This window comes from Maylandia zebra, linkage group LG15 (assembly GCF_041146795.1).
Source record: "Maylandia zebra isolate NMK-2024a linkage group LG15, Mzebra_GT3a, whole genome shotgun sequence".
In the NCBI taxonomy this organism is placed as follows: Eukaryota; Metazoa; Chordata; class Actinopteri; order Cichliformes; family Cichlidae; genus Maylandia; species Maylandia zebra.
The window spans coordinates 19,491,081-19,510,418 of record NC_135181.1 but is presented as its reverse complement, the minus strand read 5'-3'; the positions used below and the strand labels follow the sequence as shown (position 1 = coordinate 19,510,418).

Here is a 19,338-nt window from a genome sequence, read left to right as displayed (position 1 = left end):
TCCAACCATGTGCAGTGGTACAGTACAAAGTGAAACGAGACAACGTTCCTCCAAAACCATGGTGCTACATATGGCAAACAACAGACAATCAACACACGACTACATAAAGTGCAATGTGCAAAAACTGCATAAGAAAAACGAGGCAGTGGCACTCCAGACAGAACAGAACGATACAGACACAAGACAGTGCAGACACAACAGTGCAATTCACTAACTGGGCCCACGTCCTCATTTTAGGTTTGACAGCATTTTAGTAGGTAAAAGTGAATGCTTTGACATGAATTGAGCTGCGGTTTGGGGAAGGCCTTGAAGGGGACTGCCGATGGCTCCCGGGCCTGGCAGATCCCCATGTACTAAATAGAAGTGAAGAAATTAAAGAATGGAGAACAAGGAGGGAGGGAGGGTGGGGCACGTAAACGAGAATGATCAGCTTGCAGAACTGAGGTAACCCTATATAGATGACAGCTGGAAGGAGCGTTTGGAGGCATGGTCCTGCTCCTGAAATTCCGATACATAATCTCCAATAGAAATGTGCAAAAGACTGAGTATTGTGCAAAAAGTCACTTGATGTATGAAGGTATCCATATGTGTCAGCCCAGTACCTGAGTGTTCAGGAGTCTGACGGCTTGGGGATGAAACTGTTTCGCAGTCTGGCAGTGAGGGCCTGGATGCTCCGGTACCTCTTGCCAGAAGGCAGCAGGGTGAGGAGTGTGTGTGAGGCGTGTGTGGGGTCCTCCACAATGCTGGTGGCTTTGCAGATGCAGCAGGTGCAATAAGTGTCTGTGATGGAGGGAAGAGAGGCTCCAATGATCTTCTCAGCTGCCCTCAATGTCCGCTGTAAGGTATTGCAATCCGATGCTGTGCAGTTACCATACCAGACAGTGATGCAGCTACTCAGGATGCTCTCAATAGTCCCTCTGTAGAAGGTGGTGAGAATGGATGGAGTGAGATGGGCTTTCCTCAGCTTCTGTAGGAAGTACAGATGCTGTTGGGCCTTCTTAGTTATGGAACTAGTGTTTAGGGACCAGGAGAGGTTCTCCGCCAGGTGGACACCAAGGAATTTGGTGCTCTTGATGACCTCCACAGAGGATCCATCGATGTTAAGTGGACAGTGATCGCTCCATGCTTTCCTGAAGTCAACAATCATCTCTTTTGTTTTGTCCAAGTTTAGAGACAGGTTGTTGAGTCTACACCACTTCTCTGTATGCTGACTTGTTGTTCTTGCTGATGAGAAACAACACAGTCGAATCAATAGAAAACTTGATGATGCATTGCTGCACAGTCGTGAGTCAGCAGAGTGAACAGCAGTGGGATGAGCAAACAGGGGCTCCAGTGCTCATTGTGGTGGTGTTGGAGATGCTGTTACCGATCCGGACTGTCTGAGGTCTCTCCGTCAGAAAGTCCAGGATCCAGTTGTTGAGGGAGGTCTTCAGGCCCAGCAAGCTCAGTTTTCCAATCAGGTGCTGAGGAATGATTGTGTTGAATCCTGAAATGAAGTCTATGAAAAGCATTCGTACATATGTCTTTATTGTCCAGGAGGGTGAGGGCAAGATGTAGGGTGGTGGCGATGGCGTCATCATCTGTTTACCGGTTTGGACGATAGGCAAACTACAGTGGATCCAGTGTGGGTTGTAGCTGGGTCTTAATGTGCCTCATGACGAGCCTCTCAAAACACTTCAACATGATGGGTGTGAAAGCAATGGGATGGTAGTCATTGATGCAGGACACTGAGGACTGGACAGGACACCACGGGGATGATGGTGGTGGCCTTGAGGCACGTTGGGATGGAAGCAGTGCTCAGGGAGAGGTTGTCTCTTGGTAGACTTCCTCACCAACACGTCATTCTGAGCGTTGAACCTCAGAATGATGTGATGCATAGAAGTTGTTCAGTGGAAGGGGTCACCCTGACAGGCAGGTCTCATCTTCCTGTAATTGGTAATGGCCTGGATGCCCTGCTACATGCACTGCATGTCGCCACTGTCCTGGAAGTGGCTGTGGATTCTTCTGCCATCCATGCGCTTTGTTGCTCTGGTGACTCAACCCAGTTTGGCCCTCGCTGTTCCCAGGGCCCTCTTGTCACCTCCTCTAAAGGTGGAGTCTCAAGTCCTTAGCAGCTCACGCACTTCTGCAGTTATCCACTGTTTCTGATTGTAGTGTATTATAATAGTTTTGGAGACACTGACATCATTGATGGACTTGCTGATGTAGCTGGTCACAGATGATGTGTATGCCTCCAAGTTGGTGTGGTCGCCATTTGTTGCAGCCTCCCTGAACATGTCCCAGTCAGTGTGCTCAAAACAGTCCTGAAGAGCAGAGAGAGCTCCTGCAGAAGAGGTTCTGACCTGTCTTAGAACCGGTTTGCATCTGATGAGCAGTCTGTATGCCGGAATTAGTATAACAGACAAGTGGTCTGAGTATCTGAGGTGGGGGCAGGACTTCGCTCTCTATGTGCTGGGTTTGTGTAAACTAAATCCAGCGCGTTTTCCCCCCTTTTTGCAAAGTCCACATGTTGATGGAATTTCGGAAACACTGACTTAAGATTTGCATGGTTGAAATCTCCAGTGATAATAAACAGTCCACTGGGGTGTGAGTTCGGCAGCTTGCTGATCGCCCTGTACAGCTCACAGAGCGCTTCTTTGGCGTTAGTGCTGGGTGGGATGTACACTGCTGTAATGAGCACAGCAGTGAATTCCTGAGGTAGATAAAAAGTTCTGTATCGAACAGTCATAACTCTACCAGTGATGAGCACTAATAAGAAACTAGCACAGAGTTCTTGCACCATTCTCGGGTGATGTAGACACACAAGCCACCACCGCGAGTTTTACCGCACCTCTGCTTTTGACACTGTTGATAATTGTATTTTGTTAGATAGATTAAACCACTGGGTGGGTATATCGGGTACTGCATTGGAATGGTTTAAATCCTTTTTGTCTGAACGATCTTTCTCTGTGGCTACCTCTAAGTTCAGATCCTCTGTCAGCTCTCTCGCCTATGGGGTGCCACAGGGTTCTGTCTTGGGACCATTACTGTTTCTGTTGTATTTACTCTTTCTTCTGCAACTTCTTAGCTCATTAACGGATATTTCGTATCATTGTTGCGCAGATGATATTCAGCTATATATCACTTTTAGGCCACCTGATGTTTCTAAGGTTCAAATCTTCCAGTCCTGCTTTGATTGCTTTAGAGATTGGATGGCTGATAATTATCTTCAAATAAATGCTGAGAAACGTGAAGTCATTGTCTTTGCTCCTGAGAAATTTGTTCCCCTCGTGGTTAAAAATCTAGGCCCTCTTGCTTCGCTCTTGTTTTTACCAATTAAGAAATATTGCTAAACTGAGTCCCATTGTGTCACGCTCCGAATTGGAAATGATTAGTCATGCTTTTGTTTCATCTCACTTAGATTATTGTAATTCCTTGTTTACTTGCTTTAGTAATGCCTCCCTGGAACGACTGCAGGGTGCTCAAAGTGTTGCTGCAAGGCTTCAGACAAAGTATCCAAAATACTCCCATGCCACTCCCCGGCTGATTCAACTGCATTGGCTCCCTGTCAAGTTCAGGGTCCATTTTAAGGTTATAATCATGACCTATAGGGCCCTGCACGGTGTAGCTCCAACTTACATCAGTGATCTTCTTCTTCCTTATTGCCCCAGCAGGTCCCTGAGGTCTTGTGACCAGGACTTGCTGGTTGTCCAGCATACAAGGTTAAAAACAAAAGGTGACAGAGCGTATGTATCAGTGGCTCCCAGGCTCTAGAACTCGCTCCCTTTGAGTTTGAGATCTGTGGACTCAGTCATTTCTTTTAAAAAGCAGTTAAAAACTTATCTGTTTAAACTTGCTTTTGGTTGATTCTGTTTGTTTGAGGTTGTATGTCCATTTCTGCTTCTGTGAAGCACTTTGTGATTTTTTTATCTTGAAAGGTGCTATATAAATAAAATTTTACTTTACTTTACTTACAGAGCTGCATTTCTGTTGGCACGAAATGTGGTGAGCCCATGTAGCTGAATGGCAGTATCCGGAACTCTGTCAGAGAGCTATGTTTCCGTGAAAACAAAGACGCAACAGTACCTAAAATCCTGCTGTGTGGTCTGCTGGAGTTGGATGTAGTCCAGTTTATTGTCGAGAGAGCAGGATGGATGGGAAAGCCGGCCGGCTTGGATTTGCTCTTAGGCTAACACGGACCGCCACATGCTTGGCGCGCTTCCGCTTTCTCGAAGCGGAAGCTTCTATGCAACAAGTCCACTTATGAAATTTACTCGCTACTAAATATTCCACAGTTCAGTGTTAGTGGTAAGGCAATGACAATGGGTGGGCTGGAATCATATACCATTTGGATTAGGAATGGGATGGCACTATAATTTAGATGGGCTTGAAAGCAGACAATCGAATACTTTGGCAGTATAGTGTAGCTTATGAGATTGCAGATATTGAGCTGTTTGAACATGTGCTTCTGAAACAATGTGCTCCTTCAAAAAAATAAATGAATGAAAATGGTGTTCTAAAGAGCTTTATCACATTAACCCTATAAACCCTAACCTAGGGTTTAAAGCAGGGGTGGGCAATTCCAGGCCTCAAGGGCCGGTGTCCTGCAGATTTTAGATACCACCCTGGGTCAACGCACCTTAATCAAATGATTCGTTTATTACCAGGCCTCTGGAGAACTTCAAGACATGTTGAGGAGGTAATTTAGCCATTTAAATCAGCTGTGTTGGATCAAGGACACATCTAAAACTTGCAGGACCCCACCCCTGGTTTAAAGGGTAAATTAGGGTTAGGGTTTAAAGGGTTAACTGATTACATGTCAATACATTTTTAGAGTAACTATACACAATTGTTTTCAATCAAAAACACAGCCCAATCCTCCCACCTAAACACCAACACTTTTCACCAACACTGAAAAGTGTTGGTGAAGTCATTTTTTAAAAAAAGTAATAAATTACTAATTACTGATTACTTCTCCAAAAAAGTAATCCTCTTACTTTACTGATTACTTATTTCAACAGTAACTAGTTACTTTTTTAAAAACATGATACACAACCTGAATAAGTAATAAAGCAATAGACCTTTCAGCCCAATTCTATTTTTATGCATAATCCATCATATAAAATCAAATCAAATGGAAAGCCTCTTTTTAAAAATCATTTTATGAGTTGTAATCTTTTAATTTTATGCACATTGCATTAAGCAAAGATTTAATTATATGTAACACTGTGTTTGACTTGAATAATTTTTTTAACATTTAAACCTATTTTCTGCATAATCCAGCATATAAAATATAACAATGTTTTGTGTTTACACTCATTCTTTAAAATAGATGCAAGTAAAACACAGCAAAAAATAAAATAAAATCAAAGATTCAGCGACACTAAGTCCTGTCGCTCTTAAATCTATTGCCACCTGTTTAGCAGGAGTGGGGCGGTGGAGTTTTGTCCGGTGGCCATGTCAGTGGGGGGTTCCAGACATTTCTCTGTGAATTTCACATTCCCGTGGCGGCTTGCTAGGTGTTTGCTCAGATTTTAAGCTTAATTTTTCGCTGTAGAAAGAAGCTTTCTTCCCAAGCAGAGTGTACAGCGCACGCTAATGTTTTTGTCACTTTCTACAGAATCAAACTCAAAGTAATGTAAGTATGTCCACGCTTTAAACACTGCATGGTCGTACTCTCTCCCGCACTCCATATTATCCATTTTTGATCTACACACGTCTGTTGCTGTCACGGACATCACACGCTTATACGGCATTGTCATGAGACACTCTCACAAACAAAATCACGACGGTTTAGTAACGCATTAACACAGCGTACTTGTGGGAAAGTAACAGTAATAAAATTACTTGTTTTTTTCAATAGCAATCCCTTACATTACTTGTTGCTTGAAAAAAGTAATCGGATTTCGTGTTACAGCCCATCTCTGCTGCTGGGAACTATAAATGTATCAAATATAGCAGTCTGGGAACCCAGCCAGCTAATGATGTCTCTGATGTCTTTATGATATAATCATAAGAAGGTATCTATTAATATAGATTATGAAGATTAGAGTAAAAAGAGTATTTTTAATAGAGAAACTGTATTAATATTATGGTCAGGTTTAATGTGGTACAATCGTGGTCGTCGTCTTTTTTTTTCTTTCTTTTTTTTTTAAATCGTTGTCATTTGGAAATGAGATCGCACATAAGTATGAATCGAAATCGCGATTTTCTAACGATTAATCGTGCAGCCCTAGTCTTTACTATGCTGTACTAAATTACCTAATATTCTCATAGAATACACATTTTGAATGACACAAGATGATTCTATATTTATTTGTTTTTCAAGACCTTATAAACCAGTGACGTCAAACATAAGGCCCAGGGGCCAGAAACGGTCTGGCAAAGACTCCAATCCAGCCCACCAGACAACTTTGGAAAACGTGACAGAGGACTTGCATTTTGGACTTTTAAATGTATTTTCTTGCCCTGCTAGACCTCAGTGCAGCATTCCATAACATTGACCATAACATTTTATTATAATGATACTTTTAACCTTATAAAGGGAGCTTACGCAGGGGAGAGCAGTGGTCATGATTTATGAGCTGAATCATTGTTCTTTTGCAAAATTCTGAGCACATTTTAATGAACACCAACACAACATTGGTGTGATTTTAACTACACACAATAATTAGTTAATATAGTTTAGTTAACACAGTTTTCTTATTTATATATACTGAGTTTTCTTAGAGACCTGGAATGTAAACGTGCCTGTGTTTAAAGGACTTTGGTTAAGCTTCCATCCATCTATTTTCTTCTGGTTATCCAGGGCTGGGCCTGTGGGGGCAGGAACCTTAGTAGAGAAGCCTAGATCTCCCTCTCCCCAGCCACCTCCTCCAGCTTCTCTGGGAAAACACCAAGGCTCTCCCAGGCCAGCTGAGAGATATAATCTCTCCAGTGTGTCCTAGGCCTGCCTGGGGCCTCCTCTTGGTGGGACATGCCCAGAACACCTCATCCAGGAGGCATTTTAATCAGATGCCCAACCTGTTTGTACACACCTGTGTACAAACAGGTACTCCCAGACACAGACTATGCAAACGCCAAAAACGCAGTCAAGCGCTGTCAGAAACATGCCAAATCCTAACTGTTTAGAAGTGTTGGCCAATCAGAAGTCTAGAAGCCTGGCTGGAAAAAATGTAAACAGGGTTTTATGCTAACCTTAAATACTTCTGAATTTTGTTTTTCTGGAAAGGCACCTAATTTTGTGTTACTTTCAAGTGCCTTCATCATTTCAAATGTTAATAACTAAAGACAGCATTTTGCTGTTGTGTAGACTCACAACTTAGGAATGAACAAAATGCATACAGCATAAATAAATTTAATAAAAAAAAATGTATTCAATACCGACAACAACATTCAGTCAGGATTTGGGTTGTGAGAGCGTTTGTGTTGAATGTAGAAGTTCACTGTGACGCCTCTGTCTTTTTAAATGGAGGGACAGTAACTGCATGTGTACATGTAAAGCTGGGCTTACACTGTGCGATTTTTGGCCCATTTTGAGACAATTTTCAGTCATGTGACCATTTTGGGGATCAGCCAGAGTTTCACCTTAATCGTGTGTCGTGCATTGTGTAGTATACATGGGGTAACGAAGAGCGATTAACACCTCACAACCAGCTCCCGATCAGCAATCGTATGATCACAAGAAAATGAAACCTGTTTGAAATCCTGGTCGCCCCTCGTGAAGCAATGCCACGAGCCGATTTAACGCAACCTCTCACACTGCACATGCGCAAACACAGAAATGGAAGTCAAAAAGACAGAGTACCATGGCAGTGCAGCGTGTGATCTGGACACAAGAGATGGAGGCCCAACTTGCAGAAGTTGGCAGGCTCATCCGAGCTTTTTCGATGTGGCCTCACAAAATTATCACGACCGCAACAACCGTAAAAAATTGTTGGGTGGACATTGCTGCTCAATTGCAGCTGTCTGGTCAATGTTTTTACATTAGCAATTTAGCAAAGTTGATGGTGGTGGTGTGTGTGTGTCTGGGAGAGGGAGAGACATTTTGTGTTATAACTTGTTAGGGACGGACAGTGTGAGCACTCAGGTTGCATCAGAGCATCGGGCTGTATAGTGTGAGACCCTGCATCGAGACCAACAAACTTATAACCCCTGCAAGTCAATCGTACAGTTTGAGCAGGAGCTGAATAACGTGATTGAAAAAAATCGCACAGTGCATGTCTTTTCTCTCCCTCTCTCTTCTCCTGTGTTTCTTTCCCTCTCCTGTCCAACTTCTTTTTTCTTCATCTCTCTCCCCGGTCTGTTTTGGTTTTTACAAGTTAGAATTAAAAGTAAATAAATAATTACATAAATAAATAAATAAATAATAAAAATCGAAAAAACTATGACAATCAAGTGGATCAGTATGGCAAAAGCTGTAATGAACTACTTGGGAAAGTAAAGCTGTTGGAATTCTTCTTGACCTTCAGACAATAATTCTGAATGCTACAGTGCCGGACAGAACAGGCAAAATAAATAAATAAATAAATAAATAAATCTGTCTGTCTCTTCATTATTGAAGTGAATATTTTTGAAGTGTCACTATTGCTTGGAGGCAAATTACCAAAGGATTGTAGACAAGTCGGCATTTACCAGGAAAACTCCAGAAACCTTAGTAATTTGACTGTGGCCAAAGAAATTATATATCATATCATATGATATCATATATCACATCATATATCACGTATCATAAGTTTTACAGTGCTGCCCATTTTTGTGACTGATTACTGCGTTTTTGTGATGGAGGTCTTAGAAGAAGAAAAAATCTGAAACAAGCTGTTAAACCCAGGAAAGGAGTACAGTGTAGTACAAACAAACATCATGCAATATCAGAAGGGAGTGTCACAGGCTGGGTCTCTGACCCAGCGCTCTGAGCCTCTCTTTTGTATTTGTTTCATTTTTGATATGTTATTAGTTTTTGTGTCAGTTCCTATCTGTCTTTAGTTTGGGTTGTTATTGTTTATTGTTCCTTGGTTTTCTATGTTTTGGGGTTTTGGTATTTATCATTATGTATTTAGGTCTGTTAAGTTTGGGTTGCCATGCTTAGTTTTAGTGTTCCTGTTTTATTTTGATAGTGTCTTGTGTTCCTTGTTCATTATAGTTAGCTTTCTTTTCTTGGTCCTGTCATTAGGGTTATGTCTGTCAGCTGTTCCCCCATGTGTCTCTACTTCCACTGATCACCTCATGTGGGTATTTAAGCCTTCTGTTTTCTGCTTGTCATTGTCGGTTCGTCTGTTAAATATGGGGAAGTAATACATTCTTGTGCCCTTCCTGTAATCATGTACCACAGCTACTACGCATGCATGTCCACCAAATATAAAGAGAGCCTGACCAGCCACTCAGCCGTCAGAGAAATCTAAATCCCTTGTGATAAAAGACTTTCATTTGGCATTTAGAGAGTGGAAAAGGTAACATGTTTTATAACAGATGAATCACAGTTATTCTGTAAATGTGCTGAGAATGGTCAATGTCTATTCCTGATGATGATTCTTTTTTCTTTTCTTTTTTTTAGGATGAAGTGTATTGTGGCATTTCTTGTGCTGTCGATGGTCACCCTCATGGCTGAACCTGGAGAGTGCATTTGGGACGCAGTTTTCCATGGAGGTATAGTTTTTGAAAAAGCATGTTTTAGAAAAAAAGGTTGACATAAGCATACAATTGTGCTGAATGTACTACTAAATATTCATATTTATATATTTATATTATTTTCTTCTCGTTTGTTTTATTTAGCCAAACATTTTCTTCATCGGTAAGAGAGTTTATAACAGTTATAATAATAATAATAATAATCAGTAGTAGTAGTAGTAGTAAAAGTGGTAGTATAATGCAAAATTTCTGTTGTAATGTGTCTGCTTTGCTACCACTAGGCTCGTCAATGGACCTGGTGTCAAGGATGCTGTCAAGGATGTCCAACAAAAGCAAGAGCAGCAAAAAGATCAGGAGCTGGATAAGCGTGCAATCAGTTACCACCGTCGTCGACTTAATTTTGACTAAATTCAAGCTACCACCAAAAAAACCTCCATTCTATTGAAAAGAAAAGCTTCGTCTATAACAACAGAAATAAAATGCAGCTAATTATTTCTTGAAACTATACTTTGTGTTACTTTACTTGATAAAGTACTCTTAGTGTTTTTGTTTTTGTGAATTGTCTGTTCTTTAATAAATTCATATTATAGCATGCTGAAACCTTGGGTGTCTAGGCTTATGTAATACAAATATGATTGCAATACATCAAAAGGAGGCAGCTGATTATTACAAACTCGATCGCCCTTAGAAATTTGAAGGGCTAAAGGTAAGCAAATTTAATATAGGGCACACTGTAACAGTCACAATGATGTGGTGTCTCTTCAATGCAACCTAAGCCAAGGGTTTATGATGTCATTAGTGTGTGGCACTGCCCTCTCTGTGAATTATGGGAACAATGTGCTTGTGCAGGTAGAGAGACAGACTTTATATGTTTTACCTCTCCACAAACTTTTGCAACGTTACAGGTTGTATGAACACTGTGTGTCATGTTTGATAAGCAGCAGCCGTTCAACCGGGCCTTGTATGGTTGATGAAGAGAAGGTACATAAAAGGATGCGCTGTGGAACTCCCAGTACCAGTGTGATCATGTATTCTTCGTACTATCCTGCTAAGGTTTCTACCGCCTCCTCTCAACCACTGAACACAACCCGTTACAACGCCTTGCAGACTCCACATTTTATGTCATCTTTCAGGTATTTGTGTGGAAAGTTTACTGTTATTGCTCTGGAAGTCATTATAGGGGGGGAAAAATGTCTGGCCTTCGGTTAGCCATTCTGTTCATTTTAGCCGCTATGGTGCCTGACTGGAGCTTCCATGTGGTACTGAGGCAGGTTATTGGCCGGTAGTTGGATGGGACCGGTCCCTTTCTGGGATCAGGACCATCCGGCCTTCAGTTAGCCATTCCGTATCTTTGAGAATGTCTTTGTGAGTCAGTCATTTGGGTCCTATCTCTCTCCACTCCACAATTATGTTTCAAAATGTAGTTATAAAATATTCAGTACTTTTATTACAATTAAATGTATTCCCCACTGCTGTGTAATCTATGTTGATGATGATGGACCTGCGACCAGAACAGCAGATGTGTGCCCAGTGTACCACTCTCATAGAGCACCCTTTTCAAAAATCAAATGTTGTTTGAAACAGATACTGGTGATTTTAAAAATATAAACAGTGGGGATAGGGATAGGTTAATTGGATAATCCAAATTGCCACTAGGTGTGAATGTGCGAGTGAATGTGAGTATGAATGGTCTGTCCTTGTGTGTTGGCCCTGCGACAGACTGGCGACCTGTCCAGGGTGTACCCCGCCTCTCGTCCTATGACAGCTGGGATTGGCTCCAGCACCCCCCGCGACCCTGAAAAGGATAAGCGGTAGCGAATGGATGGATGGATAAACAGCTTTTAATTGATAGTACTATTTATCTGATGCTGCCATATCAGATAAATAGTTTGTTTTTCATCGTCTTCTATCTAAATCACCAGGAAAATGATCAAAAAACATTCTCTTTTTTTATTTGATTATTCCTGCACCCAAGAAGGCAGCAGAATATAGCTGTTAAGGGGAAACAAATAGCAATGATAATTTTTATGTAAAGAATGTATAAGTCATTGGGTGTGATTGCTGCTTGTTATCACATCCAATATTGCAGAGTTCTTGCATGATGTTTACATGATGCCACATGCACAACCTCAGTAGCGGATATTTTGGACAAAGGATGTTGAAAAACTAGTAGGCAGGAGTTGTTGTGAAGGAGGATGTGCAGAGAGTTGGCATGGCAGAAGAGAATGCTATGGATAGAGTGAAATATAGGCAGCTAATTCACTGTGGCGACCCATTAGGAAGCAGCTAAAAGAAGAAGTTGCAACACAATATTTATTTATACTAAAAATAACCCTCTAAAGTCTAACCTGTTGCTGGCTTCAGACAAGTGTTTTTTAAACATCTCTAAGTCCTGTAAGTCGTGAACCATTTGACTCTGCGCTTTTCAGTGATATTAAGGTCATTACGGTAATCCCAGGCACAGGGTGGCAGAAGCCTCAGGAAGACCAAATTGAGAGAAGAGAGTGTGTGAGTGTGATGCAGCTCTACAGAAGTCGTGAAAAGGAAATAACCATCTCTGGATAAAGAAGGGCCCAAGAGTACATCTTTCACAATCTTACAATACTGAGATTACAGCTATTAAGCAACTCTATGTGAATGGTATTCATGGCCATTGATCAATAGGCTTTGATCAAGGGTTGTTGATCAATTGCCATGACAGTTTGCATATTAATGATCAAGGAACTGACCTTTTTTTAAAAAAAATTTTTATAATCTGTTATATCTTGTAAAGCACTTTGTGATTTCTATCTAGAAATGTGCTATATAAATAAAATTTTACTTACTTACTTACCTCATGGCCCATTGTTCATTCAGTGGGCTTGTTTCACTCATTGTGCAAATGTATTGTTTATAAGATTGCCCACAGTTAGCTGAGACTGAAGAAGTCACTTGGATGAATGACGAAACGTTTTTCCCACTGAAAACGCTACGTCCAGATGAGCAGAATCAACCTTTTGCTTTATAGAAAACTAACATTTTTTTTGCTGTTTGCTGTGCTTTTTTTTGTTTTTTTGCCAAGATTTGGATATGGCGCCTTGCCTGGGATTGCCGTGACGACCCTAATATCACTGAAAAGCACAGTGTTGCTGCTTTCAGGAAATGGAATTTTGCAATTGCACCAATGGTCCAAGAATGATAGCAGTTTGGCCTAAGAGTTTGACAAAAAACATAATTAGTATAATATTACTATAAAGATCACCACTAATTAATATTAATAGTATATTAATATAGAGATCTAGAGTCCTTCCTTTCCTCCTCCATACTTTTGTTTTCCCATCTTTATTGTAAAAGTTAATTGATTCAATCTCCAAAGAATTCCTCACCAGAACTGTGCAGGGTATTTTAGCTATTTTCAAGCACAATGTAATCTGGACTGAAAAGTTCAACTTCAGTCATTTTATGCTTAATTTGCCATTGAAAGGCAATGGAACAGATCTCATCTCACCATGAAACTGCCTGTCCCTAAATTTTTCCAATTACTTTTAAACTTCTGAAAATAGTTATAGTCAAAGGTAGAAGTTTTGTCAATTAAAGCTGGAAGTCTGCACTTTATTCACACCTTGAGCTTTGGGCAAAATTGCAAAAAAAAAGAAGAAAGAAAAGATAGCACTGTATGAGCTCTTTTTGTTTGTTTGTTTTTTTTTAAGATTTTGGTCAAGTATAAAAAAAATATTAAAAAAATTCTAGAAACATTTTCATCAAGATATAGCGATTTAAAGTGGGATAATGTGTTCAATTGTTTGACACTGAGCACAAAGATGATCATTACATGACCAAAGACTGTGCAGTTATGCAGGTTTTTTTGCATTTCAAAATACCATGTGATAGTCTAATTTTTCTTTTCCTTCCTGTTTTGCATAAGCAAGACAAAGTAATCCAGCTGGTACATAAAGAGATGAGTAAACAGACAGAGATCATTACTTGTAGGCTTTATACCACTTACTTTCCAAAAGTTGAAGAGTTGAATTCCATTTCAATCAGAAAGGTATGTAATGTTAAATATGTTATCATTTTCCTACTTTACTTTGAACTAGCTGCTCAAAAACAACAATTTATAATTTCTTTGGTTCTTATCTCTAGGATGAAGTGCACTATACTGTTCCTTGTGCTGTCGATGGTCGTCCTCATGGCTGAACCTGGGGAAGGCTTTATTTCCCATATTATTGGTGGAATTATTCATGGTAATCTTGTTGATATTTAGATTTTTTTTTACAGTAACCCGTTCTCATGGTATTCTAATAATCATCATCTTGGTAGAAATTGTAGAAAATGTATGAATGGAGATGTGTAACTACTGTAATAACATTACAGTGTTTAATGTTAATTTAATGTTGGACTACTATGTTTACCAGTTTCTTTGCTCGCATTTCCTATGTAAATCACAAGTTTACTATATGCATAACCATAAACACATACATATACATTTAAAATTTTAGAAAGAAACACACCAAGGTTTAAGTTTGGACAATAGCATATAGGGGTACTTTCATTATTTTACACGGGAACCTTATGAGGATGAGAACCAATTTCTCTGAAAAAGTGAGGTGTCTGATTTTATTTAAAAGCAACAGCTAATGTCAGATTTGGCTGGAGGCTTATGGGCTTAAAAATTTAAAGTTGACCTGTAAAATTGTCTAATATTGAAAACATCTTACCCTCTGCCTCATTTATTTTACCTTTGTTTACTTAAAATTAGGAATGCCAGTGATCATTACTTCCTCACTATAATACAGTTAACACAAAAAAATAAGCTAGCTTCCTCAAAGTCTTTTATCAGCAAAAATAGGTTTTTGGCCGTGGTATCAGATACCATGATCGCAGCTCAATTATCATTTCTAGACAAAGCTAATTTAGGATAAGTAAGTTGTACACTACAGTTACGGTAACAGCATTATACATCCTGCATTACTGTGTTTTATATTATATGAATTATAGTATGGTAAGATGTACACTACAGGCACATTCCCTTTGAATGGTATAATTGCATTGTACATCCTGCATTAATATTATATGTATAATACTGTGTCAAATTCATACTACATTATTTCCATCTCTTTTTTCTTTTATTCAGCTGGCAAGGCTATCCATAGGTAAGAACTTGTGCTTCTACAATTATTGCAAATGCTTGACAACTACTCTTGTTGCATGTGGATCTAAATTGTCATTTCTCTCTGACCACAGCGCAGATAAACGTCGCAGACAAAGAGGAGAACTGCAGGTAGAGCAGGAACTGCAGCAGGAACTGCAGCAACAACTACAGCAACTGAAACAACTTCAGCAACAGGAAAAGCTGAACCAACGCTTTAACCGAGAGCAGCTCAAACGAGAGAGAGTTGTTTTTAACTAGACTTCCACCCGAAAGAGAAAGTCTAAAACTCTTTACTGTAGTTGAAAAGAATGCATAACCGAATTAATATAACCACACGTGGCTTTAAGACATGTTTGAATGATTGAGTACATGATGAGATGATTTAAAGAGACAAATAAGTTGTTCTGAATAAATTCTCAATAACGTTAAATATTCTGCATCACTTGTAATGTGTAGAACTGCTCTATTATTTCACCAACCCATTTTAATATAATGCTAAAAAATAAATCTGCATGCACAAAAACATTTGTCCTTAAAGGACACAGTGGTTTGAATTATTGTTGAAGTAATTTGAAACTTTTCTGTGACTTTTATATAGTCATAAATATCTTAACCACTTTCAATACTACAGTATGTTCATTTTAAATGTTTTTAAAATTCAGGTTATAGGTCTCTTAAGTTGTCTGTAATAAAGTTTTTGATATTCCAGGACTGCAAAGTATTGTTAAATCCAAACTTGGTGCCACGTCTTGGTGAGAAGAAAGTAATACAAATAGACAAATAGATAAACTGACAAGAAGGAAAAACTGATTATAAATGATAAAATATGGGATGTGGATTTTTTTTTTTTTAGCATTGTGGTGACGTTAGAACATGTGACTCAGGAGTTAGAGTAGATTGTCATTCAATCACCAGCAATGAAAAACAGAAAAACAATCCTACAGCTTAATTTAAAAAAAAAAACAAACATAATAAATTACAGTATATTTTTAACAAACACATCTCAGCTAAATAGAAGGATGGAGCACTAATAAAGTGGTGTATTAGTAACACATCTAGGCTGTTTCTGGGGCTTTCAATGGGAATGTGCTAAAGGAGTTATTAAAAACGTCTTCACACTGGATTCCAATTCACATGATGAGCAACCTGGTTAGAAATCAGGAACTTATCTGTTCAGATGATAAATTGCACAGAGCTTGTTTACTTAATGCAGTGGTTCCCAAACTTTTTTTTACTATGCCCCCCTTTGTTTTACAAGAAAAATGTTTGCGCCACCCCCCGCACAAACACATCCTCCAACCACACACCACTGTTGTGATGTGTGGTCCAACTACGGCCTTGAGCCGAGAGGGACGCCAGTACTTCAGTTTAGAAGTGCTTTATGCGGGGGTGGGGGTGGATGGGGATTGGGGAGTGCCTATGGGGTTATTTCTTTTTTTTTTTTTTTTTTTTTTTTTTTGTATGTGTGTATCTGTACGTGGATGGCGATGGAAGTCGATATCTGAGCGAGTTGATATATGATGTTTGGGTTAAACAAAGAGTCTTGCGTTGAGGGAAACGATGTAAAAATAGTCTCTTGGAATGTAAAAGGTCTTGGACATATAATTAAAAGAGGTAAAGTTTTTTCACATCTTAAATCACTTAAAGCAGATGTAATATTCCTTCAGGAAACTCATATAAATATTAACAACCAACAAACATTAAGAGCAAAGTGGATATCTCAAGTGTATCAAGCTCCTTTTACCAGTAAGGGCAGAGGTGTTGCGATTCTCTTTAAAAAGAATGTCTCATTTTGTCCAGACTCTGTGATCGCTGACCCATATGGCAGATACCTTATAGTCACTGGTCAAATTAATTCAATACCGATAACCTTGCTTAACATCTATGCTCCAAATGTGGATAATCCTGATTTTTTTAAGAATGTTTTCAACTTAATACCGACAGTTACCGCCAACATTATTATTGGTGGTGATTTTAACTGTTTTCTCGACATTTTTTTGGATAGATTATCTACAAAAGCCCCCTCCAATATTAGGTCAGTGGAGACTTTGAATGATTTAATTAAAACTAGAAATTTAATTGATATCTGGCGTTTACAACACCCTACTGAGAGAGCCTATTCATTTTTCTCTCATGTTCATAAAACCTATACTAGAATTGATTATTTTCTGATATCCTCTGAGCTGATGCCCATAGTTGTTGATTCTAATTACCATAATATTGTAATATCTGATCATTGCCCGGTTTCAATGGTCTTTAAAAACATTTTGACCAAAAAATATAATTGGCGTTTTAACCCTTCCCTTCTGAATGATCAAGAATTTATTAAATACCTTAATGCAAATATGGATACGTTTCTTGCCACTAATGATAATGGAGAAGTTTCAGATTCTATTTTGTGGGAGACCTTTAAAGTCATGATGAGAGGTCATATTATTTCCTTTGAATCTTCCAAGAAAAAAATATTGGGAAAAAGACTTAAAGAAATAGAAAATAAGCTTCCTGAATTGGAAGAAGTATATAGATCATCTTTGTTGCAAACTGATTTAAATGAAATTTTGAAATTAAAGTATGAATACAACACAATTTTAAATAAATGTGTTAGCAATCTTCTTTTGAAGCTCAAACAGAGACATTTTGAATTTGGAGATAAACCAGAGAAACTGCTGGCAAATCAGCTTAGAGGGGAACAAGCAAAACGAGCAATTCAAAAAGTGATAATGAAATCGGGTAAGGTAAGTACCAATCCAAAGGAAATTAATACTTGTTTTACCAAATTTTATAAAGATCTCTATTCTAGTAAAATTAAACCATCTCAAAGTGATTTTAGCAACTTCTTCGATCGGTTAGCTATTCCTCAATTAGACAAAGCCCTGAGAGATGAAATTGATTCCCCTATCTCTGAAAAACATCTCTTAAGAACAATTCAAACCTTACCACTTGGAAAAACAGCTGGCCCAGATGGATTTGGTAATGAATTCTATAAAGCCTTTCAAAATAAAATTATTCCTCTCATGCTTAGGATGATAAATGATTCCGTTAAAAATAAAAGGTTACCAGCTTCACTTTATGAGGCAAATATCTGTTTGCTTCATAAAACTGGAAAGGAGGAAGGCATCCCAGCAAATTATAGACCCATTGCTCTTTTAAATTGTGATCATAAAATCATAACCAAAATCTTAGCTACAAGATTGAGTAAACATATTTCAACAATTATACATCCTAATCAAACAGGATTTATTCCTGGTAGATGGTCATTTAATAATGTCCGTTTATTATTAAATACAATTTACTCAGGTTATGGAAAAGAGGTTAAAACAGCAGTACTTTCTCTGGACGCTCAAAAAGCGTTTGATCAGATTGAATGGTCTTATATATTTGAGACTCTAAAACAATTTGGTTTTGGGGAGTACTTTAGGGATTGGATTAAAATGATTTATCTGTGTCCGGTGTCCTGTATTCTCACTAATGCAGATAATGTCATGGTCCTGCGACCATGACTCAGTGACTTTATGTTTATGTTCTTTATTGTTATTACTTTCATTATTATTCATGGCTGTTTTGGGATGGTTTGTGTTTGGGATTTTAGACACTGGGTTCTGGGTTTGTGCTCCCTCTGTTGGTCCCTGGTGTTAGTGTTCCCCTGTCTCGTCAGGTTAATCAGGTCCAGCTGTTTCCCCCACCTGTGTGTGATTTCCCAGTGTCTCTTTGTGTACTTATAGTGTGTGATTTCCTCTGCTCCTCGTCGCGTCATCTGTGTTCATACCTGGTGTAATCCCCTGCGTGCTCTCCCTGCTGTTCTCCCTTCATGCTCAGGTTTGCTATTTCTTTGTGTAGTTTCTCCCAGTTAGTTCATCCTTAGTTCTGTTTTACCATCCCCACTTTATATTGGATATTATCAATAAATCACCCTCACACCTGAATAAGTGCTGCGTTTTGAGTCCTCCTTCCGCTCTCCACACGGCCGCTGCCCCGGACCGTGACAGTACGACGCGACCACAACATGGACCCAGCAGCGCTTAACCCCTCCAGGGAGCTACGGGAGACGCTCATCGATGCCACACAGGAGCTGATCGACCTGTGGCTGGAAAGCCCGGGTGACACGTCCCAGCGCGCTATAGAGAGGCGGCTACAGCGTCTGGTGACCGGTCTCCCATGGCTTCTGGGCTCGCTCTGTTCGTGGGAGCGGGAGTTTCTCCTTTTGGACCTTGGACTACACCCCCCGTCTGCATTCACTTTCGAGCAGCCCGATGCGGTGAGTGAGCGGGATGCATTGCTTTCCCCAGTTTCCGGGACTTTATTTTCTGGGGCTATTCAGAGCGGGATGGGAGACTGTACGGGTCGCTTACCTACCTTCGTGGTAACGGATCCTTCCCAAGTGGGCGTGTACAAACCCTCTGTAAAACCGAGAGACTGTTTCTCTGCCGCTCCTTCTGAGCCAGGACTTTATTGCCATTCTCCGGCTCAGTTCTGTGTCCAGCCACAAGCTTCCCAGTCTGCAGCTCAACCGTTAGCCTCCCTACGGACACAATTACCGGTTCTGCCGCCGCTCCAGTTAGCCACTCAGCCGCCACCACCACCGCTAGCCTCGCTACAACCCA

At 39.7% G+C, this 19,338-nt stretch overlaps 2 protein-coding genes across 3 annotated transcripts in view; one reads left to right on the top strand and one right to left on the bottom strand.

Moving 5' to 3' along the window:
• Positions 1–19,338, bottom strand: part of LOC101482519 (exostosin-1) — a 374,234-nt gene that overhangs the window by 138,058 nt on the left and 216,838 nt on the right. The window lies entirely within an intron of this gene.
• Positions 9,236–15,438, top strand: LOC112436016 (uncharacterized). The gene is made up of 6 exons (XM_076874059.1): positions 9,236–9,428; positions 9,533–9,624; positions 9,751–9,769; positions 13,729–13,829; positions 14,720–14,738; positions 14,830–15,438. The coding sequence occupies exons 2-6, from the start codon at positions 9,534–9,536 to the stop codon at positions 14,993–14,995; spliced, it is 396 nt and encodes a 131-aa protein (XP_076730174.1). The 5' UTR covers positions 9,236–9,428; position 9,533; the 3' UTR covers positions 14,996–15,438.

Coding starts and splice junctions, on each gene's coding strand:
- LOC112436016 (XM_076874059.1), top strand. CDS start 9,534: ATGAAGTGTATTGTGGCATTTCTTGTGCTGTCGATGGTCACCCTCATG.